We start from the raw sequence: 25475 nt of genomic DNA, 5'->3' as shown, positions 1-25475 counted from the left end.
ACTCAGCCTGGATTCCCAACGTTCTTCTAATCACACCTCTGGTTTGGCTGAATGGCCAGAAGTTGGCTGACATACTCAGGCAGGAGCCATCTTGTGATGAGCAGACAAACCACCACCACAAAACAAATGCAGAACTTCTGGAAGACATGTACCATTGAATCGCTTTGATTTATCCCAAACTAGAGGACTAGTGTCAGGAAGAATGTACCATGACATCTGCTCTAGGATTCCCAGCATTCTACAAGGCTTCTTAGGTGGTATTTTTCCACTAACATCTACACTAAGTGGTTCCATTTGGAATCTAAAACAAAATGTTATCATCCACAAAAGAAAAACATTTGGTAAAGAAACTTTCTTGTTCCAAACACCTAAAAGGACTTCCATAAACAATAAAGAAAAATAACAGATTTTAAACAATTGAAAACATTTCTTCCAAAAACTAAAACACATTGGAAACCTGGTGCTGAATCAAATTCCCAAACAGCAGAACAGCTGTAATCACAAAATAACTGCAAAGAAAGAGAAAAATGTCTAAACAAAGTGTCCAGTTTAATATCTAGCCAATCGGCTTCTTTAAAAGCTGTATTTCACTCAAATCACCATATTCATGACAAAAGAAAAAAAAATGTCTACAAAGTAGGCAAACCCAAGGTAGTAAAATACCAAGGGATCAACAGTTGTTTTTTTAACCCTTAAATTACATATTTTCTAAGAAGTCCAATGGTGAAAATAACTTATACACTTATTCAATATGTTCACTGAATGTGAATGATTAAATACTGACTACAAAACGAATCAAACTTTTAGCTAACTATATTTATGTTCCAGATACTCTGCTAAGACCTGGGGAGTAAAGATTAATAAGACAATGCACTGTCTTTGAAAGTTTACAGTGTAGTAGAGGACCCCATCCTCCCAGCCCCTTCACTCTCACTCTCCAACTGTCCTACCTCAGAAATGCTGTCCTGTCTCAGAAATGTCACCAACTTCCACCCATATGGCACAAGCCAAATATTTAAAAGTCATTCTGGACTTTTCTCTTTCAACACACAATTCATCAGAGTTAAGCCCTATCGGTGTTAGCTACCCCCAATCTCCAATAACATACAACCAGAAGCCGACCACTTCTCACCAAATCCACTGCTAAGGCCCAAGTCCAGGTCACCATCAGATCACTCCTCCACTATAGCAACAGACTCCTGCCTGGTGTGTCTGCTCCCTCAAGCCTGTTCTCCACACAGCAGACACACTGCTCTTCTCAAGGCATGAACAGAATCACATCATTCTCCTAACTAAATCTTTTCTGTGGCTTCCTACTGCTGCTGTAATAAACCTCATAATCTGCCCTATAACTACCTCTCTAATGCCATGCCCTACCACTGGCCCATCATCATTAACCACTAGCTTCCCTGGCTTTGCTTTCGTCCTTTGAAATTCATTGCCACCTCTGCTACTCCCTGGGCTCTTATCCAGGTCTTCTTCATATGGCTGCACCCTCGTTGTGTAGGTCTCGGTACAACCTGACAGCCCAGCTAGATTGCTAAAGTAGAAACTCATGGCCAAGGCATTTTATCCCACTGTTCTGTTCCTTTTTTTTAAGTAAGCTTTTTGTGGAAGTATAATACAACAACAACAAAGAGAAACTGTAAGTGCACAGCTCAATGAATTCTCACAAAGTAAACACAACAGACTCACAAACTAGCACACAAAGAAACAGCACCCCAGAAGTCTGCCCAGGTCCCTACTTCCCCAGTCACTAAGTAACCACAACCCTGATTTATAAATTACCTTTACCAGGTTTTGAACTTTATATAAACAAAATCATACAATACGAATTCATTTGTCTCCAGCTTCTTTCACTCAGTGTTATGTTTCTGAGATTCACCCATGTTGTTAAGCATAGCTGTAATACATTCATTATCATAAAGCTTTATAATCTTCCATTTCATGAATATGCATTTGTACAGTTTGAGACAACTTCCCATGGTGTTGCTATGAAAGTTCTTGTACAAATCTTTTAGTAAATATATGAACGCAATTCTACTAGGAATATGTCTAATGGAATTGCTGTATTGCATCATACGCAGATACTCAGCTCTAGTTTTCCAAAGTGCCTGTACCGATTTAAAAACCCAGCATTCGCATATGAGAGTTTCAGATAATTCTTGTAAATATTTGACATTATCTGTCTTTTCAATTTTAGTCATTCTGGTGACTATATCATGGTTTGCATTTCCAAGATGACCATCTTTTCACAGTTACTGACCATTTAGATAACTTCTTGTGTGAAGTGCCCGTTCAAGTGTTTGGCCCATTTTTTTTTTAATCGATTTGTAGTTTTTAATATATTCTGGATACAAATTCTTTTTGAGACAAATACATTACCAATATCTTCTCCCCCTCAGTTATTTGCTTTTTCATTCCCTTTATGGTATTTACTGTTCTCCAATTTATCATTTTGCCCTTCACACAGTGCTTATTATTTCTTATTTAAGAAACCTCCACCTAACCTAAGATTATGGTATTCAACATTTTCCTCTAAAGGTTTACTGTTTTTACCTGACATATTTACATTTATAATCGTATTAAACTGACCTTTTTATATATGATGTGAGTTAGGGATAAAGTACCTTTTTTCCATAAGAAAATTATTTTGACCTGACACTATTATTGAATATGCCATCCTTTCCCCACCATGTTGTTAATGACATTTTTGTCAAAAGTAATGTCTTTTTGTCTATCCTTGTGCCAGTATAACAGTATTAAACTATAATTCCTTTATAATATGCCTAAGTCCTCCAGTTCTGTTCTTTCACTTTAAGGCTGCCTTGGTAATTCATGACCCCTCGGATTTTCGCATAAATTTTAGAATCAGTTTCCACCAAAAGATGAAAATAAAAATAAAAACTTGCTAGAATTTTTAATGAGATTGCACCTTTTTGTTTTTTGTGGTTTTTTGCGGTACGCGGGCCTCTCACTGTTGTGGCCTCTTCCGTCGTGGAGCACAGGCTCCGGACACGCAGGCTCAGCGGCCATGGCTCGTGGGCCCAGCCGCTCCGCGGCATGTGGGATCTTCCCAGACCAGGGCACGAACCCGTGTCCCCTGTTATCGGCAGGCGGATTCTCAACCACTGCGCCACCAGGGAAGCCCGAGATTGCACCTTTTGAAATCAATTGACTTGTGCTTTATGACTCAGCATATGGTTAATTTTGGTAAGTGTTCCATGTGCATTATTTGATGAACTATCATTGGTTACTATGTTCTATATATGTCAATTAGACCATGTATGTTAATTATATTGATCAGGTTATCTTTCTATCCTTTCCAGTTTTATCTTCCTGCTTACTCCATCAGCAGTTGAGAAAGATGTGCTTAAGTCTTCCATCTGGATTGCTTTCACAGTTGGAACATGTACATCGTCTAGTGTATAGACCATCTTTATTTTTAGTAATGCCTTTTCCTTAAAGTCCACTTTGTCAAATACTAGTAAGGTTACACCTGATTTCTTTCCATTTGTACTGGCACAATATATCTTTTTCCATCTTCTGTTTTCAGGCTTTCTTTGTCTTTATATTTTAAAATTGCCTGTTAAGGGACATTGGTTGGTTCGGGGATCCAATCCATTAATATCAGTGTTTTAATGGAAGCACTTAACCCACTTAAATTTTATATAAATATTAATCTAGTTGGATGTATAGATACAATTTTGGTATTTACTTTCTATATGACCCAGTTCTTTTTTCCTCACTTCTTGCCTGGCTTTTTTCATTAATAAAATTATCTTATCAATTATCTCATTTTCCTTTTCTTGTTAGTTACAACAATCTTCTACTATTATTTTAGATAATTTAGTTAGATAAATTTACCTGATAATGCTAGAACCTCGAAACGCCTTAATTCCATTTGCTTCCCTCCTGCCTTTCAAATTGTTCAACCATTATATAAATTGTGTATGATCTTAAACTCACGAATCATTACTATAACTGTTTAGTACCATCAATATTTATGTTTACTCACCCATACATTTACCCTTTGTTGATCTTTGCCCTGTTCTGAATTTCTGAGTTTCCATCAGGATTCATTTTTCTTCTCCCAGAAGAGCTACCTTTACTTTAGTATTTCTTTTGGTGCAGGTCTGCTGGGTTTCGCTTGTCTGAAAACATTTTTAATTTTTTTTTAACAGTACGACTTATTAAACAAATTTGTAAGGTCTGAAATTTATGTTGTCAAAATACACACTTTAATGCCACTATCTTTTCAAATTTGTTTCTGCCCCATTCTCTCTCTCCTCTCCTACCAACACTCAAATGCCCTAACATCTCAAACCCATCCTCTCCTCACTCAATTCCATTTTATCAGATTTTTTTTAACAAAGTGCATGTACATGGTGATAATGTTAAATGCCCATATTACATAGAGTCACAATGTAATCTCTGAGTACTTTAAAGAAGTAAAAATCAAGAATTTTAAGCACAAGGAAGATGAAGCACCCTCCAGCTTCTGGCAGAACAAAGGGAGAAAATTTTCTTCTTCCCCATAGTGCATGGTGATGTGTTAACTCCACATCCCTACTTTCACATTTTTTGAGACAAGAAGGGATAAAAAGGAACTTGAATCAGAAATGTGCAGAGGGACTTCCCTGGAGGTCCAGTGGTTAAGACTTCGCCTTCCAATGCAGGGGGTATGGGTTCAACCCGGGATCTGGGAGCTAAGATCCCACATGCCTCGTGGCCAAAAACCAAAACATAAAACAGCAGCAATATTGTAACAAATTCAATAAAGACTTTAAAAGCGGTCCACATCAAAAAACAAAAAACTTAAAAAAAAAAAGAAATGTGTAGAGATTTTTCCCCATTGTATTTTGCTCAAGACAGTCTCCCACAAAGTAAGTGGGCAATCTCTTTATTATATGAGACAAAAAAAAATAAAGAAACCTCATTAGGACGAGAGAACTAAGCATAAGAGGGAAAAAACTGGAAATGGCACCTTGCTCAAGAGAATATAAAAATTTTTTAAATAAAAGGAACATTGGAGTCTATTAGTATTCTTTTAGTCATCTTCCTCTTCAACCTTCCTTCTTCTTCCACATCATCACCATCTTCATCTTCTCTTTCACCTTCATCCTCTTCATCATCAACATGTACCAAGTCTCCTTCATCATTATGAACATCAGCTGCTTCTCCTTCTCCTTCTTTATCATCAATAGGTTCAATAGATATGGCCAAATATCATCTTTGATGAACTCTCTTAATTTGCATGCACCTGCACCCATATCATCAGTGAACAAGGTGAAGAATGTCTGAGATTTTTTTCATGCTACCTCTTCAAGACAGCTTTATTTTGTGTCTGACATAAACATTTCATCAGGTCCTTCCCAGATTCCCATTTGATTTCAGTCAACATTGAAGATGGGTTGCCACTCTTACTGAGATAAAATGAGTTGCAAAGCAGCTTATTTTAAAGCAAGGATTTTTAGCAAAATTAAAACATGTTTGTAATATGATTTAATATCTTCAAATTCTGTCACTTCAGTTGAGAAAATAATTCAGCATCTCTTCATTCTCATCCCCAAGCCAGGGAGTCATCTGCACATGGTCAGCAAACATTGCCCGTAAATTTGGGATCTGGAGATCAATTATGACCTCCTCTGAAGAGTTTGCAGAGTTTGTTAACACTTTTGTTATATTTGAAAATTTCCTCACTGGTTGTTTGTAAAGTCTGTCAATTTCAATTTATACAATATCTGTGTATCTGAATGCTTCCTATTGTCCTTTCCCTCCCTTCAGCGACTCCAGAGTAGCAAACTTTTCTTCTGGCTGGGATCTGGACATAGTCTTTGTTTCCAAATTTGAAGAGTGAGTGAAGACGCGGTTGAGGCTAATGCTGTGAAGCAAATCCAAAGCACAGTCACACAGGGAGATGACCACATCTGAAGAGGCCCAGAGAACTATACCTTCATTTTAAAATATTTTTGCTGGGTATAGAATTCTAGATTGGCAACTATTTTCTATTACCTTAAAGATATATTTCAGTTGTTGACTATCTTTACTACCTTTTATTTTTATCTTTTCTGTTAAAAGGCAGCTATCAGTCTTATTGTTTCATTTTTGAAGGTACCGTCTCTTTTTTTTCTGCCTGCTTTAAAGATTGTCTTGGTTTTCCACAGTTGTACTAAGATATACCTGAGTGTGGCTTTCTTTATAGGAGTGCTGCTTGAGGCTCACAGAGCTTCAATTCATCAGGTAATGTTTTTTAACAGTTCTGGAAAATTCTCAGCCATTATTGCATCGAATTTGCTTCTTCCCCATTTTCTCCCTCTTCTCCTTCAAATGCTAAATGATCCTAATGTTACAGATACATTAGATGTATTCACTGTCTCACATATTTATTTTTAGTCTCTGTGCTTCATTTTCAATATTTTCTATTGACTTCTTTTCCTCTTCACTAATCCTGTCTTTTGCTTGTCATATCTAGTATCTAATTCAAACACTGAGCTCTCAATTTCAGTTCATATATTTTTCTTGTCTAGAATCTCCATTTGGCATTTATACCTCCCAATTTTTTAATAAAATTCTCCATCTTTTCATCTGTTTGGTTCATTTTTTTCTTCCATTTGCTAGAACGTATCAATCATGTTCATTTTAGAGTCCTCATCAGCTAACTCCAATCAATACCTGAATCTTAGGTCAGTTTCCGTTGCCCAGCTTTTCTCATGGTTTTAGTCACATGGTCCTATCTCTTAGCATCTAGTCAATTTCTATTAAATGCTGGATGCTGTGTAGTAAAAGAACTTTAGAGGACCCAGATATTATATTTCTCCAGGGTAGGCTCACCCCAACCTCTGCCTGGCCGAGTGGAATCTGTTCACTGCAAGCTAATCAAGCAGTGAGCTGATTCAAAGCTGGCTGCAGCTGTGGCAGGCTTCGGCGGGCCTCAGTTGATCCTACTCCTACAGCACCACCCTACAGTGCTTCCACGTGAAAAGTAGGATGTGCACTGCGAGGCCCTCCACAGCAACATGAGCCTGTAGAACACTCTGCCTTTCAGAAGTTTGTGGTTTAACTTTACGGCAGCCTCTCATGCAGCTTCATAACTCCGCAAATGTCTCGAGTAGGAGACAGCAATGTTTTTGAGTTCCTTTGGGTCTCCAGTATTGTCACTCCAACTTCTCAAGACTGCCAAAAGCTCTACCTGTTTCTCTGTGCTCAAACACTAACCTCTACTTGGACTGAGGTCAAATGTTCAGCCTCTTGCCCGTATCCAGAATCAGCAAAGCTCTGACCACTTCCTCAAGAAAAAAAAAGGCTATAGATGATTGATTCATCTGTTCAAAGTTTTCTCCTCTCTGGAATCACAGCACTCTAGTACTCTGCTTTAACAGCTCTCTGATGGCCTTACACAAATCACTTTTACGTTTAACCTGTCTTTTGTAGCTGCTCTCAGCAGCAGTATCAATGGGTTCAAGTTCTTAGCTGAGATAAGTTTTCTTGCCCTGTTTTATTTTCTTTATACCCGTATCACTATCTTTCTTTATAGTACTCATTAAAGGTGTTTTATGTCTATCTTTCCCTGCTGAAACATAAACTCCAAGACAGCAAAAGCTTTACTAGATCCTCACGGCGAAATCAGACTAAAGATGGTCCGACCCTAGTATCCTTCCTCTTTCTATCATGTTTCACTTACCCTGCCTATTTCTGTTTTGTAAAGAATTCCAGGGCTTCCCTGGTGGCGCAGTGGTTGAGTCCACCTGCCGATGCAGGGGACACGGGTTCGTGCCCTGGTCCGGGAGGATCCCACATGCCGCGGAGCGGCTGCACCCATGAGCCATGGCCGCTGAGCCTGCACGTCTGGAGCCTGTGCTCCGCAACGGGAGAGGCCACAACAGTGAGAGGCCCGTGCACCGCAAAAAAAAAAAAAAAAAAAAGAAAAAAAGAATTCCAAAGAGCCTCATCATTTCTCAGTATGAGAAACGAGAAAGGCTAATTCTACACATATATATTCTCAGCAAAGAACTATTACTCCACCTTTCCATGTGTCCTCACTTTTTCCTCCATGAGAGAGAGAAATTAGAGTAAATATACTTTGGGTTTCTCTCCTTCATGGTTCCTTCTCTTTATCTAATTGTTAAGACCCTGACAGTCACTCCTTTCCGTGCCCAGCCCCCTGCTGTGCATTAAGCAGACCCGCCATCAGACTCAGGGTGTGCCTTCCACAGCAGACTGCAGACCTGTCTCTCTCTCCCATGCTCTCTGAGATGCTGCAAACTGAACCTGTGAGTCAGGCCACAATTCTCCAATGGCTGATGGACAAATATACTCGGAACTCCTCTGCAGGCCCAACTCCTGCCACAAAGACCAAGATTTAAGAAGCAGAGTATCAAGTACCCACTCTGTACACTTCTGGAACAAAGGGAAAGATTCAAGAAGCGGAGTATAGGCAGCGATCCAGATGGTGGCGTAGTAGGACGTGAAGCTCAACTTCTCCCACAAATACATCAAAGATATGTCTACATGTGGAACAATTCCCACAGAATATCTAACTCAACACTGGCAGAAGACCTCAGACTACTGAAAGGGCAAGAAAATCTCCGTGTAACTGGGCCGGAAAAAAAAAAAAAAAAAGAGAGAGCGAGAAAGGAATCAGGACAGGACCTGCACCCTTGGGAGGCAGCTGTGAAAGAGGAAAGGTTCCTTCACCTTGGGAAGCCCCCTCACTGGCAGGTAGATCAGCCGGGACAGAAGGGGAGCATCAGACCCTCGGAGGAGAACTTCAGCAGCCGGTTTGCGGCAGCCAGAGCAGAGGGAGAACTGCACAGACGGTCAGTGCCGCAGTCCTGCACCCCCCAGCCTGACACGTGCTGGCAAGGGCTGGGTGCTGGAACTCGGGCTTCGGAGATCAGAACTGGGGAGAGTACTGGGGATGGCTGTGTGGAAACAGCCACGGGGGTGGGGAATCCAGTGCGACTGCAACGAAGGGTTTATGCGGAGAAAGCCTGGGTCACCTTATCGGCCAGTCGCCATGGTTTGGAGGGTGCAGGAGAGAAGCGGATGAACCCGGGTTGCAGCCTTTCTCCCCGTGCACATGCTCGCAGCGGGCAGGACACTGCCAACACGGGTTCCAGGGGCAGTCGCGAGCCACCACTGCTGCCCGCCCAGATGCCAGGAGTGGTTACGAGCCCCCCGCCACCGCCCTCGCAGACTCCAGGAGTGTCGGGGAGCCGCCTCGGCTCCCATCGTGTGTTCCAGGGACACGCCCGAGCCTCCACTGCCACCCCCTGCCCACCTCCCCCCCACCCCGGACTGAAAATCACCCGCGCGTCTGCACTTCCCCATCAAGGGGGTATCAACCAGCACACACTGAGGAAAGAGGCGACAGGCATTCCCACTAAGAACAGCCCTTGGGCCAAATATAGTAACCCACACAAGCTACACGGGGACGCCCAGACGTATGAACAGCCCTCCAGGACCACAGGAGACAACTGTTCCTCCTAAACTCACAGAGTAAGACAAATATATAAGTAAAACGAAAAAACAGAGGAACCACTCCCAGTTAAAAGACCAAGATAATTCCCCTGAAGGAACAAACAATGAAACAGACCTCTTCAGTCTAATAGACACTGATTTCCAAAAGGAGAGAATGAAAATACTGAAGGAATTAAGAAAGGCCATTCACGGAAATGCAGAGTTCTGGCAAAAGGAACAACAAACTATAAAGAGGAACCAAGAAAACTTAGAAAAGTCACTTGCAGAGACGGAAACTGAGCTAAAGGCAATGAATAGCAGAATGAATAATGCCGAAGAATGAATAAGCGACCTGGAAGATAGAATAACAGAAATCACCCAATCAGGACAGCAGACAGAAAGCCAAATTAAAAAATAATAAAAAAAAAAAAATGAAAGCAATATAAGAGACTTGTGGGATAATATAAAGTATGCCAATCTATGCAAAATAGGGATCCAGAAGGGGAAAAAAGAGAAAAGGGGATCAAAAATGTATTGGAAGAAATTATGGCTGAAAACTTCCCAAACCTGAAGAAGGAAACAGATATCCAGGTACAGGAAGCACAGAGGGTCCCAAACAAGATAAACCCAAACAGACCTACACCAAGACATATTATAGTAAAAATGATGAAGGTTAAAGATAAAGAGAAGACGCTAAAGGCAGCAAGAGAAAAACAAAGAGTTAGTTACAAAGGAACCCCCAGAAGGCTATTAGCTGATTTCTCTACAGAAATGTTGCAGGCCAGAATGGACTGGCAAGATACTGTCAAAGTCCTGAAAGAGAAAAATCTGCAACCTAGGATACTCTACCCAGTAAGATCATCATTTAGAATAGAAGGAGATATAAAGAATTTCTCAGACAAGCAAAAACCAAAAGAATACAGCAGGACTTCCCCGGTGGTCCAGTGGTTAAGACTCTGCGCTCCCAATGCAGGGGGCCTGGGTTTGATCCCTGGTCAGGGAACTAGATCCCACCTGCCGCAATGAAGATCCCGTGTGCCGCAACTAAAGATCCTGCATGCCACAACAAAGATCACACATGAGGCAATGAAGATCCTGCGTGCTGCAACTAAGACCTGGCACAGCCAAATAATAAATATTTCTTTAAAAATAAAAAACATAAAGAAAAGAATATAGCGATACTAAACCTATCCTAAAGGAAATGGTGAAAGGTCTTCTCTAAACAGAGAAGAAGAATCTATAGGAAAGAGAAAATCACAATTGCAAAGTAAATCACTTAAGTAAGCTAGTACACAGATTATAAAAGAAAAATAGAAATTAAAAAATTTCTGTGAAAGTTATGACAACCACAGTGAACAGCAAAAGGATGAAACTGAAGATGTAAAAAAGGACATCAAAATCATAAATGTGGGGGAGGAGAGTAAGAAAATGTAGACTTTTTTTTTTCCCTAGAATATATTTGAGCCTATATGACCACCAGTCTAAGGCAAATAGAGATAGGAAGGGGTTAAACATACTTGAAAAACAGGGTAACCACAAATCAAAAACATAAAATAGATTCACAAAAACCAAAAAGAAGAGAACATAAGTATAATACAAAAGAAAATCATCAAACCACAAAAGGAAAAACAAAGAGAAAAAGAAAGGGACAAAGAAGAAATATAAAATCAACAGGAAAACAAGGTTTAAAATGGCAATAAATACATATCTATCAATAATTACTTTAAATGTCAATGGACTAAATGCTCCAATCAAAAGACACAGAGTGGCAGACTCTGTGTCTTTTGATTGGATAAAAGAACAAGATAAAATACAAGAGATATTTGATAGATATACAAAAGTGGATTAAAAAAACAAGAGCTTACACAATATGCTGCCTACAAGAGACCCACTTTAGGGCAAAGGACACACACAGACTGAAAGTGAGGGGAGGGAAAAAGATATTTCATGCTACCGGAAATAACAAGAAAGCAGGGGTAGCAATACTCATATCAGACAAAATAGCCTTTAAAACAAAGGCCATAAAGAAAGATAAAGAAGGACACTACATAATGATAAAGGGATCAATAAAAGGATTTTACACTCAGCACCCAAATACATAAAACAAATACTAACAGACGTACAGGAGAAATCAACAGGAATACAATAACAGTAGTAGGAGACTATAACACCCCACTCACATAGATGGACACAGCTTCCGGACAAAGAATTAATAAGGCAACAGAGATCCTAAATGATACAACAGAACAGTTAGATCGGATTTTTTCATGACATTACATCCAAAAAGAAACAGAATACATATACTCTTCAAGTACACATGGAACATTCTCTAGGACTGATGACATACTCGGGCACAAAACAAGCCTCAACAAATTTAAGAGTATAGAAATTATCTCAAGCATCTTTTCTGACCACAACAGCATGAAACTAGAAAGGCCAAGTTCTGAGAACTTACCAGGCCAGTTTCCACACAAAAACCTCTTGCAGACAATGCAAGAGGATGCTCTGGGAAAAGAAGGGAAGAGGCACTGCCAACAGAGCAGAGCCATTTGGAGCGTTCAAGAGAACACTGGATTCGTCAACAGCCCCTTTGGAATACTTGAATAATAGGCTGAGCAGGTGGCGATGACAATGTACAACCTGTGCTGCAATCTACAGGTACCAAAACGTAAAGGTATGTGCTAGAATAAGAGCCCGTGCCTGCAGAGGTGGTATTTGAACTGTGCTTTGAAATACCGAAGAAAATATTATAGAAAGAGAAGATGTTGGAGATTTAAAAACAAAGGGTTGTTGAGAGCTTTAGCAACATTACGTGAACGGATTTTGGTCTTAGAGCAAGTCTGAGCAGGGAGACAGTGCAAGGAAATGTATCTCAAGCTCCAAACCATCTGGGAAAATACGCAAAAAGACTTCTAACTAAGGGAAGAATAGGCTACGATACAAACAACTGGGCACGCTCCATCAAATTATCAATGGGAAGCATTTACAGTGGGGCAGTGGTTTCCAAACTCAAGCTCTATAACTGGCCTGAGGCCTGAGAAATCCAGAAGTCTTTTGCTAATGCAGTTTATTTTAAAATAAAAGTAAAAATCTGAAGTATCAAGAAGGCTTAAGGACAGAGGAGACTGAGTCTCTTCAGACCCCAATCTCAAATCCTGGTGGCCAACACAGAACGAGGCTGAGGTGCTGTTTAATGCTCTGAACCAGTGGGCATCGGTGAGTGCCAAGCTGCACCTCTGGGGGGACGGGGGAGGATGCAACAGACGATGATAGCGCTCCCCAATGAAACCCTCAGGTGCCTCTATACCCCGTCCCAAACTAACAGGGGCTCACACACACCAATAGGTGCAATCCTCACTGGTACCTCCAAGTTCTTTGGTGTGAAATGGCCACCTAGGGGCCCTTGGCCTTGTCCACCAGGACTACTGGCACCACAAGTGCAAATATAAACTGAGAAAGAGCTATGCCATGTGCTCTCTCACAGGCATCATTTTCCAAACACTACCCCCAGTACCCAGCTTATGTTCCATAACCATAAACACAGGTAACCACTGGCTTGAGGAGAAGGACCACACATTTGAGAGCTGCAGGTAGTTCGCTCTGGAGCTATGGGGCATATTAGAAATGACTTAACTAACCGGTCCCAATTTACCCACAGAGGAGGGAAGGCTCGTTATCTCCATTTGAGAAGGCTCAAAAGTTTCCAAGAAGAGAAGACTGTGGGAAGACCAGTCAACCTCCTTTCTCTGTGCACCTTCTGAATCCTGGCACCTCCAAAGTTAAAATAATAAAAAGGGACTTTAAGAATATAATTCAAGGCTGGGAAGCAGCTCTCCCAGTTTAACATAATAAGGAACAGGACTAAAGCCAGCAAGCGGTAAATCTTTGCCATTCGAAAGGTATTGACTGTTTTTCAAGTGCTCCCCCAGGAAGATATACCACTGAGAGTGTCTTCCCCTGCCCTGCCCGGCAGCACAACTGGACAGAGCAGAGACCGGCCGACAATCCACCCTGAAGACCAGACTCAGAGAAGGAAGAACTACAGGAGGGAGGGAAAAGGTGCATGAACTAAGGGGTCAAAGGGATCAAAGGTCTTAGGCGAAAAGAGCAGGCTTATAGGGGACAAGGAGACCTTCATCAAGACCCTTCTGAATTGTGTCAAAAGTACAACTATTACCTATTCAAAACACAAGCATAACATAAGAAGTAAAAGAAAATAAAGAATGGCAATCATTATGTGAATGTAACATTACCTGAACATAAAATGTATAAAATCAATAGCTCTTTGGGTGGTAAAGTGAGAGGACTAGGTATACCGGTATGTAAAAACAAATAATAATGTAAAGACATCAAAGAACCACAGGAATACATAATGCAAAACTGGATGAGCTACGGTAGCACTGTCAGCCTCTTTACGTTTCCTATATGCAAGTCTTTTTTTCAAAATAAAAATTATAATCATCATCTGCTTAGCAATGCATCATAAGCAGCTGTGCAAGACATTAACCTGACCACTACACTAAAATTCTCAGAGATAACAAAACAAATATCAAAAGTCATTAACAACCCCTTAAAATTGTTATTTTTATCATTTTCAACTTATTTAGGTTATCTTTTTTGTCACATAAATATTTGGCTTTTGAAAACCTTCACGGTAAAAAAAAAAATAACTGCTGAGAAAATTAAGATCTTACAGAAAAATAGTAAAAGCCGTTAAAAATATTTTCAGGTTTATAAAAATAAACAAAACAGCATACTAAAAGAAGGCAAATCAATAACATTTTCCACTTAAACTGTAGTGAAGACTATATTATGAATTTCCATTTTCCATCACCTGCACTTCAGAAATCTTTCAAGAACCTCAAGCAACCCCACTCCCTACATCAAGCAGTTTCAGCAATATGGTGATGCTTAAAAATGTATTTTGCTTGCAGATAATACATTATATGTTTCACGTGTCAATCTGGCTCGATAGTAGTACCCAGCTATTTAATCAAATAGTAATCTAGGTGTTGCTGTGACGGTGTTTTATAGACGTGGGTAACATCTACATTCAGTTGACTTTAAATAAAGGAGATTACTGTCAAAGCTGTGTGTGGCCTTCATCCAAACAAAGGCCTTAACGGCAAAAACTGAGGTTTGCCTGAGCAGTTCTGCCTCAAGACTGAAGCATCATCAACTCCTGTCTGAGTTTCCAGCCTACAGATTCCAACCCGCCACCCACACAATCCTGTGAGCCAATTCCTTGAAAACACACACACACACACACACACACACACACACACACACCCACACACACCCACACACACACCCATCCACTGGTTCTGTTTCTCTGGAGATCCTAACCGATAAATGCACATTCAGAGAGACATTTTATGTGTAGTTCTCCGTTTCAGTATTCTTTATCTTTCTGATTTTATGATCCTACTTCCCTTAGGCCCACCTATACCATCTCAGCTCCCACCCTCCTCATGGAACCCACCAAATAAAATTCTTAGGACTGAGTTTCCTTTTCCAAGTTTTTGTTTAACAATATCTACACCTCTGCTTTTCTATTTCCATCCCTCGGGCCCTTCTTTTTCTAAAGATTATGAAAGAACAGTAATGAAAACAACTGGCATAAACTAGGATGAAAATTCTCATAATATATAGATATACATTTGCATATACAAATTCCTGCAGCAAAGAGACTTCAGATTGCAAAAGACTATCTACAGTGTCATAGCTCCTTAACTATATGTTTTTAAAGGTAAGGTACATTTTAAGCTGGGATTTTCATTCCAACACAGAGCTCAGAAATGTTTCTGTGTGGGAGATCAGTTCAGTGCTTTGTGACCACCTAGAGTGGTGGGATAGGGAGGGTAAGACGGAGATGCAAGAGGAAGAGGATATGGGGATATATGTATACATACAGCTGATTCACGTTGTACAGCAGCAACTAACACACCATTGTAAAGCAATTATACTCCAATAAAGGTGTTAAAAAAAAAAAAGGAATGTTTCTGGGCAATTAGCACTGCAATTGGAAAATAAAAGTTAAAGTATAATTTCATTTACAGAAATCAAATTCTAAATCCATAAAAAGAATGTGCTTATTTTGAAATCCAAACATCCTTGTTCATGGATAACTTCTTTTTTAATGATGAAGTATATAAACTTCAGAGTTACAGAAGAATTGTCTAGTTAGATATTTCAACAGTATTTTAATGCTAAACTTTCAAGGTATTCAGGTTCCTTAAAATTCAAACATTTCAATGCTTTGTCAACTGGAATCAATATCTATTAACTTAGCTTTATACATGCCTTAAATAGTACAAAGAAAAACATATTTTAAATATTTAAAACAACAATCACATGCTCACCTCCCACATCAACCTGTAATCCATATTTTCGTCCAAGTCTTCGGGCATTCTCTTCTCTCCAGCAAACGGTCCAAACTTTTCACCCTGAGTAGTAATGATTACATTGAAAAAGGATTAGTACAATAATCAATAATCAAGTTACTAAAATAAACTATTATTTCTCTTCTGGAAAAATTTTTTTCTCGAAAGCCTTATGCCCAATGATTGAGACGCATTTAAAATATTAATTTACCCAACACAAGATATTTACATATTTAAAATCTAACTTAATCTATTTTAGCCGAAGAGCCTAAATCCACAACACAGGAGCCAACAAGAAAGGGTTAAATCACTCAACGTTTAAATTCGGACAAGGCTTGAACACTATACTTACATGTTTCAAACCTCTGTAGCCACTGGCAAGGGGTCTTAAAATGAGAAGCACTGAGTCTTGCCTGACTTCAGACAAGCCCACCAGGCAGAAAACCACCTGGTTTCCATAAAAATCATAAATTCGTCCCAATCATGAACAAGAAAGAAGTAGACTTGCCATCCTCAGAGGAAGACTGTTCATAAACAAAGTTTAAATTCTCCCGCCAATCTTTCAAACCACCAAGGGGGCGCTCTACAAACCAGGGCTTCTCAAAGTGCGTACTTGAATCACCAGCATGAGAGTCACCAGCGTCGCTTATTACAAATTCAGAATCCTGTGCTTATTAAAATCAGAATCTCTGGGAGTGGGATGTGTGGAGCTGCATTTGGACAAGTTCCCAGGTGAGAGCTGCTGGCGGACACCAGGAGTGGCCCCGGCAGGGAGGGACCCGTGAGGCAGGGTGAAAGGGTAAGCAAAACTGTTCTCACAACTAAGGCAACCAAAGCAGGACTGGAGAGACAGAGAGGGTGGGATCACGCTTGTCCAGGCAGACGATCCACAGACGTGTGTGCAGAGAGGGTACGGGGTCACGCGTGCCCTCGCGAGCCTCCTCCAAACCTGCCTGTGACTATTCTACAGAAGAACCCTTCTCTTCGTTGGGAGGCGGACGAACTTTTTTTTTTTTAATTTTTTTTTACATCTTTATTAGAGTATAATTGCTTTACAATGGTGTGTTAGTTTCTGCTTTATAACAAAGTGAATCAGTTATACATATACCTATGTTCCCATATCTCCTCCCTCTTGCATCTCCCTCCCTCCCATCCTCCCTATCCCACCCCTCTAGGTGGTCACAAAGCACCAAGCTGATCTCCCTGTGCTATGCGGCTGCTTCCCACTAGCTATCTATTTTACGTTTGGTAGTGTATATATGTCCATGCCACTCTCTCACTTTGTCCCAGCTTACCCTTCCCCCTCCCCATATCCTCAAGTCCATTCTCTAGTAGGTCTGTGTCTTTATTCCCGTCTTACCCCTAGGTTCTTCATGACCTTTTTTTTCTTAGATTCCATATATATGTGTTAGCATACGGTATTTTGATGAACGTTGTTAGGGGGAAAAATAACCACCAAAACAATGTTTCAAGGCATATAAATGACTTAATGAACAACAGAAAACCCAACTCCAGGCAACAGTCAAATGTTAAAACTTACAGGAATTACAACTAGCCCCTCATGTTACAGACGAAGAAAAGAGGTTCTGAAAAGCCACAAGTAATGGCAAAGCTTTGAAGACCTACTGTTTAATGTTAACTTGGAGGCAGAAAATGCTACAGAGATCCCTGAAATCAAGACGATAATCCTAAATAAACCAAAAACAAGTACACCAAAGAGACAGGGAGACCGCTTGGCTATTTCAGGCAACCTGGAAGACAGACAAGATATTAAGGTGTGTTTTTGGTAATACATTTGAGGATTTGGTATTAATGCATATATAGTCCAACTTTTCACTCCACTTTGTCATGTATTTAGCCTTTACCGACTACTGCAGAAGGAAATCATCTGAGTACACGCTTTCCAATGCAAGAGATCTACCCATGCCAGTCAGTTCCTCTTTGCAGTACAAATTTGGAGGAAATATAAAATTGTATCAATCAATTCAGCAGCATTCAAAGGACTGAAAAGAAAGGGATGGAAACCCAAGTAAATGCACTGGGCTTAGGGAAAAAAGCCTGCTTGTATGCAGGCCTAGGAAGATTATTAAAGGACTTACAGCTTTGAAAATTCAAAACAAGAATCAGGACTGTGAGTTTAAAGCCTTGCTATTAATAGTGAGCAATCACTCTATCATAAACTCTAACTATAATAAATACGGCTTTCAATTTTTTTTTTTCCTCAGCCAAGAAATCCATTTTGCATCTCAGCCCAGCATCTTCACATCTATGCAGCTGACAACACGGTGTGAACTGTGTGGGTCCACTTAAATGCAGGTATCTTAGTTACACCATCCTGGTGGGCTGAATGCACCAGAGTGGAAGAACCACAGGTGTGGAGCCAACCATAAATTCTGTGTGCATTTACCCCCATGTTGTTCAAAGGTCAAGTGTACCCAGAAACACACATAAAACGAACACGTAAATTTTTAAAAATAATACTACCCTTCCTCTGTACAATGTATTCCATACCGTCTACTCTATTTTACTTCACTTTTGAAAAAATACTAGTTTTGACCAATAAAGTTAATTTCACAACTCACCAATGGGTTGCAATCCAATTTGAAAAACACTGACATAAAAACACAGATGGAGGAGATAAATTTCTAAGTATATTTGGCTTTCTCGATTTGGTAAAATTGCCTTCAAAGTACAACTAGTGAGTATACTGGGATGATGTGGCCAAATAAACTTGAGCTTCTGTGGCTGCAAGATTACAACAATATAAATAGTCAACTCTTAGTTATCCATACACTTGTGGTAAGAAACGCTGCAGATAATTAAAACAATTTATATTTGGTTTTTGATGAGGATTTTATAATTACTTGACCCACTCCAGGCCTTCCCCTAAAGATCCCAGCACTACTACCCACCCCCTTCTCTCTTTGTTCACTGTCATTTCTACTATACAAACAGCACTTTCTTATCATCACAGCTTTAATGTATACACTGCTTTGTTCACTAACCACTTCCTATGATATTTCTAACCTAAGAGTAAGCCTCTGCTCTGCTGCCTCGGTAGGCTTCAAACCTGCTCGAGTAACATACCCACGAAAGGAAGATTTAGGGCACTCACCCATGGGTAATTTTTTTCTTTTAGATGAACCATATGATATTGCCAGTATTTGACCATTTTTGAGCTATAAAAATTTAAATTTTTCATAGGATTCTTTGTAAGTTACATATACATGTGCATGAGCATATTAAATACCTAAAGTGAGGTTCATAATTAATGGTAGGAAGGAAACTAACGTTTCAAACTATCTTCTTGAAAATTTCTAGTTGACTTCCTATCATCATTGGTTTTATTTTTTGTGATTTAGCTGAAGATCTCATACTAGCAGCAGAAAAACTATCAACTCTACCATTTCCTTGCTGTTAATGTGCGTCAGCATCATTATTACCTTCAACCTGTGACTACGTTACAAAACACCTTCCAAGAATTCTTCACTTCTAACAATCTGAACAGTCACTATCTCAAATGCTTACAAGGTGAGGCAGGAAAGCAGCACATTAGACAACAAACATGTGAAGGACACATTAGGGAGTGGCCAGGAGGCGAGCTGGAGGGGCATGCCCTTTTGAAAAGCTTTTTAACTCCAACTGCCTGTTGCTGTATCACAGGGGGAGCCCAATGTTGCCAGATACCTGCAAATATTTTAGTGAGGCTGACAACTCAAAAATTTGTTTGTGAAATCACTACTATTCTACATTGGCAATGAATTTCAAGTTTTCAAAATTCTGCGCAGATCCAATAAAAGGCGATTGTAAGATAAATTCAAGCTGTAGATCCCAAATGTCCAAGTCAAACTCACTTCTCAGACTGGCCCAATGCCGAGCCTACAGTGGTGCTTCTTTGCTGTTTCTAAAAAATGCAGATAAACATCCATTCAATTTGGGACCCACTGGACTAGACAATAACTTTTAATGAAAAATGTACGATTGCAAACGTGGGCCATTTTCTCTCATTTTGATTAATATTATTAGCAGGAATTTGAAACCAAGAGTTACTGCAGATCTCTCTCTTAGAATAATGGGAAAAGCACTACCTGAGCACTCCAGGGATCTGGATCCTAATCCTGGCTCTGCCACTAATTATCTGTGACACATTAGGATGTCACAAACTTGTGAGCTTCAGTTTCCTCACCTATAGAACTGAGAAATTTGGATTAGCTGTTTTCTAAGATTCCTTCCAGCTCTCAAATCCTATCAGAGAGAGCTTCCACAGACCAAATTTAGAACAATTTGGGGATCAAAGAGAACAAGAGTATAATTGATTGAAACACATTAACAAATTCTTAAGGCCACAATGATTGCTAGAGAGAGGGAAAAAAAGAATTTTTTAAATGTCTCATTTGCTGGCATAACAGCTTACTGAAATTAATAAAGAGGAAGAACTAAGCATCTTGTCCTATCTTTCAACAATTACGCTACTTCGGGATAAGCAGACAGCAGCAAACGATGAAGGACAGCTCTTCTTTACAGAGGAATGCTAACTTATAAATAAAGGAGGAACATTCAAGTGAAATCCCCATTTTGAAATCCCTAATAATGTAAGTGATTCAGGGAAGGATTATCAATGGATGCTAAAACCATCAGGTAAAAGGTTGATAGTAAAATAGGTATTCATACACTATCAGCTCACAGATTACCAGTTAAGCACAAATTATCTTTACAATGGAAAAGTTACGTTAACCCGGTGCTGGTATTACTCAGGGAAAAACCAGATATTATATGCCCTCTGCTAAAACGCAGTATGAAGTAAATCATTCTAGCCCTTCATTCCCCAGCGTCTGCCATAGGGAAGTGACAGGAGTGTTTGCTAAACTCTCCAGGCACCTCCAGAGGCCAAAGGGCGAGTGAACATGCACAGAACTCTTCCCGCTTGTCCTGCCTCTCACCCAGCGCCTGGGGAGATCCTGCTACCTAGGAAGAGCGCACATGGATAAAACACATCGAGAGAGGGAGGGGAGGCTTCCTATGTTCCCTCCTGTCTCCCACTGCCAAAACTGCACTATCTTCTGCAACATAAAGAGTATCCAGAGGGTAGAGAGAAGCGTTTAATACACAATGTCAGTGTGTTTCAAAAAAAAAAAAAGTAAAATAATCTATATCTAACTCTTCAGATGACAAGAAATACATAAGATAGAGGAACATTAAATAATGTGCCTTGGAAAACCATCAGATAAATCCAGATTGTGAGATACACCACAAACAATTAGCTTGATCTCTTCAGAAAGTAACTGTTATTTTTTTAAAAAAACGGTATGGAAACAGGGAAACTGTTAAAGAGAGATTTAATAGACATAACCAAGTATAATAGGTGGTCCTTAAGGATCCTGGTTCGAAAATAAACAGCTATGAAAGCATTCTGGGGCTTCCCTCGTGGCGCAGTGGTTGAGAGTCCGCCTGCCGATGCAGGGGACATGGGTTCGTGCCCCGGTCCGGGAAGATCCCACGTGCCGCGGAGCGGCTGGGCCCGTGAGCCATGGCCGCTGGGCCTGCGCGTCCGGAGCCTGTGCTCCGCGGCGGGGGAGGCCACGGCGGTGAGAGGCCCGCGTACCGCAAAAAAAAAAAAAAAAAAAAACATTCTGGAGGCACGTGGAGTAATTTGAATATGGGCTGGAATTAAAAGACATTAGGAAATCACTATTATTTTTGTTGGATGTTAAAATGACAGTATGGCTACTTAAGAAAATGTCCTTATGCTAAAATATGGAGGAATGAATTGTCATAATATCTATAATTTACTTTGACATGGTTCAGCAAATAAAAAATATATACATATAGATGAAATAAGTTATATTCAAGTGAATCAATCTGCAGTTGAATCATTTATATGTAAAATAATGATGTTTTTCACAGAAGGAGTCTAGAGTCCTCACTTAGAACGTAATTATATTTCAGTGCTAAGGTACTATGCTTGTGTGTGCTCTTGCAATACAAGTAGGCCATCAATAAAGTACATTTCCAAAAAGTTCCATATGAAAAATATCCAATCTTCTTTCCCTACTAAGACTGCCCAGGTAGAGACAAGTTGCTTCCCTATATCCATCCTCCTTAGTACTAGAATGCTGACCTTGTTGCGGGTACTAATGTATTCAGGTAGAAAAACGACATTACCAGTTCCCCATTTAGACAGAGAAGACAGCTAACAACATGGAAGCAGAAATCACTATATGAACTTACTACAAAAGCTCTTAAATGAGAGCTAAGTCAGGAGGTACACCCTAATGCCTTGGTTACTTCCTCTTTCTCCTCACCTGGAATCAAAGCATGATAGCTGGGGCTAAAGGAGCCATTTTGAGGCCGAGAGAACTGCAAAGACTTCCACCCTGACATTTGGAGCCACTGAACTGATAGCAGCAAATGCCCACCTTGTTACAGAGAGAACATAACCCCCAAGCTTTAGGTTACTACAGTAGCCTCTGTTACTCTGAGCTGATACAGCAAATATCAGGCAAAAGAAATGCACTAGTGCCCAGGATATAGCAGAATTATTCTTTATGAAATTCATCAGTTATAATATGAATATGAAATGGGAAATGCAGGAGAGTTGTGAAGGAGAAGTGATTCTGGAATATGGTGACCTGAATGCAGCACCTTTTCCTTTAACCCCAACTCTAAGCCACTTGCTTCTCTTGAGCAAAACGACTTCTACTAGCATGTATGGGTAACTGTGTATAAGCGAAGCCTTAGGTTCTGGCACAGAACTGGTGTGAGGCATTCTCTAAAGTGGGCTGAGTAATTAACTGAAAAACAGCAGAAGAGTGCTGAGGACGGGCAACTAGGGGATCCTGAGAAGAACCTGAAAGGCAGAGAAGGCTGGGGCCATAGCCCACAGTCCTTCCCATCCTTGCCGCCCAGGAAAGTGCAAGCAGACCAGAAAGCCAACAGGGAATTGACAGTCTATCTGTCAATGCAGGCCTATGACAATAGAGACCCCTTTGCCTACGGGGAAGGACTGATACCACAGAGTGTTCTTCAATAACCAGTCTTGAGCTTCGATAAAACAACCAAGGCAAATTGCCTGTAAAAGGGGGCCCAGCTGCCTATGAAGGAGACCAAGCAGAAAAATAATATCCATACTCTGTAAAACAGAACATCTGTAGGAGACAGAGTACTTTAATTAAAAGGAATTACGTCGGGAATTCCCTGGCGGTCCATTGGTTAGGACTCCGCGCTCTCACTGCCGAGGGCCCAGGTTCAATCCCTGGTCGGGGAACTAAAATCCCACAAGCCATGCAGTGTGGCCAAAAAAAAAAATTAATTAATTAATTAATTGGAATATGTCAATTACATATGAGAATTTAAGGAGATTCAAGTACAGCACTCAAAAAAAAAAACCTTTTAAAAGTGAAAAAAACATAATTTCCTAGTTAAATATTTTTAGAGAATAAATTGAAAGAGAAATACAACAACCTGAGAGTCACTTACCCAGTCAGGAAATCCTTTACAGTCAGATGGGAAGGAGAGCTATTTGATGATATACACAGAAACAGAGAGAATATTATCCACATGATTTAATGAGAAAAAGAACCATAAAAAGTCTCTAACTAAACAAATTAACCAGAACAAAGGACAAAAAGTAGAAGAAAATGAATAGCTGGTGTACATACACACCTGGGTATGCAGAATATACAAGTTAAGTAACAACTCTTGGGGCCTCCCTGGTGGCACAGTGGCTGAGAGTCCGCCTGCCGATGCAGGGGACACAGGTTCGTGCCCGCGTCCGGGAAGATGCCACATGCCGCGGAGTGGCTGGGCCCGTGAGCCATGGCCACTGAGCCTGCGCGTCCAGAGCCTGTGCTCCGCAATGGGAGAGGCCACATCAGTGAGAGGCCCGCGTACCGCAAAAAAAAAATAAAATAAAAAAATAACAACTCTTGAAACAAGGGATATATTTTTAAAAGAAATTCTATTAAGTAACACACCATTTCATCAAAACTTAGGAATCTGGGGGGAAGAAAGGCAGGAAGATAAAAGCATCCCCAAAGTTGCAGGGCAGGCAGAGGTTGGGGGGAGCGCTGAGTGGTGGCAGGAAGAAAGCAGAAGAGGGAACTAATAGAGAAATAAACATCTTGTGGAAGAAATCATATTTTTTGTGGAGAAAATGGTTGAGGCTCTAGCTATCAAATAAAAAAATCATGTGCATCTGATTATGAAAGAGGGGAAGAAGAAGTAAATCACTAAAGAAAAAGAAGAGTAGAACTAATAAATTAAGAAGGGGGGGAAAAAATGAACAGTGACTTGAACAGACAGCAAAAATAAGGAAAATTCAAAATAAGTTATAACAATATAAAATAAGTAATGAGTGTAAAGATGACAAGAATAAAAATCAATTATATCAGTCATTACACTACATATGAAAAGGCTAAATTCTCTTATTAAATGAGATTGTAATACTGCATTATGAAATATAACCTAGCTAACATGATTACAAAAAGATAAAACAAAATGATAAACAGTAAATTAAAATGAGTAGACAAAGATATACAGATAAAAGCAAAGAAAAGAAAGGCAATAGTGTACCACACAAGGTTAAATTAACAGCTGAATGCACTAAACAGAATAAAGCATAACGTTATGTAATGATATAAAGCATATTTATGAAGAACATAGAACAGTGAGAAACCAGTAGCACAGAAATCTTAAAAACGCAAGAAGAACTAGAGAGGGAGATTTTAAAATACCTTTCAAAATTGGACAGATAGGTTAAGTAATAAAAAATGATAAATAAAAATATACAGAAAATGCCATTAATCTTAAAACTTTCAAAGTTCAATATCCATCAAAGATTTAGAAAGACTATCTAATAATAGATAATAATAAGAAGAAAGTCTAATAATAAGAAAGTCTGATAAACTATAAAATCATAACTTTTCTTGAAGAGTGCACTGGCTTACCTATGGTGGATCACAGAAGGAGGAGCTGCCGGCCACCACACAAGCAAGTAAGAAATCAGTTAACATTTTAATAGTTTGCTAAGGAATGCATGTGAGACAGCTTGACTGTATAGAACCACCAGAAGCCCCAGACCCAAGGGGAGTTCACACACACTTACAGACTCTTTTCCAAGGGCCTCCCCATATAAGAAAGATTGGGGGACAGAAAGAAGGACAGAGACTCCTTCAGTAGTGCAGAAGGAGAACAGCAGCCGCTGCAAGAATGCACAACACCCCATACCTCCTGCCCTTATCTTTCTCTCATATTAGGAGAAGCCTTTAGCTACTACAAGAACGTAGCAAACTCTGTCATCTCCAGGATACAAATAAAGATCAACTGCTGCTGAAGGAAGCAGTACAGGCTCAGGAATTTATACCACAACCTCAAAGGATTCTTACCATTGGGTGAGGGACAGGAAACACTCTCCCACAAAAAAACCAATCACTGATACAAGACACAAGTTTGGCTCCTACGGGAAAGAGAGGTAGGAATGCTATGGAAACTCAACTCCCAGAGCTCAGGCTCATAAACCCCAGATAAGAGTGAAGCTGGACCAAGACAGAGAACAGAGAGAACACAGACCTCAAATAACACAGCGGTCTACTGTGGGGGAAGGACAAGGGCGTGGCAACTTGGTGAGAGAAC

At 40.0% G+C, this 25475-nt stretch overlaps 1 protein-coding gene across 3 annotated transcripts in view; it reads right to left on the bottom strand.

Annotated features, from left to right (window-relative positions):
• Positions 1 to 25475, bottom strand: part of PRDM5 (PR/SET domain 5) — a 207742-nt gene that overhangs the window by 173432 nt on the left and 8835 nt on the right. For all 3 annotated transcript variants that reach the window (XM_067735178.1, XM_067735179.1, XM_067735180.1), the window contains exon 2: positions 15825 to 15908. In XM_067735178.1, coding sequence (XP_067591279.1) covers positions 15825 to 15908 — 84 coding nt within the window. The remainder of the gene's footprint in view (positions 1 to 15824; positions 15909 to 25475) is intronic.

Source organism: Pseudorca crassidens, chromosome 4, assembly GCF_039906515.1.
Source record: "Pseudorca crassidens isolate mPseCra1 chromosome 4, mPseCra1.hap1, whole genome shotgun sequence".
Lineage (NCBI taxonomy): Eukaryota > Metazoa > Chordata > Mammalia > Artiodactyla > Delphinidae > Pseudorca > Pseudorca crassidens.
Note: the sequence above shows the minus strand (reverse complement) of the source record. Positions and strands in the feature narration are given on the sequence as shown.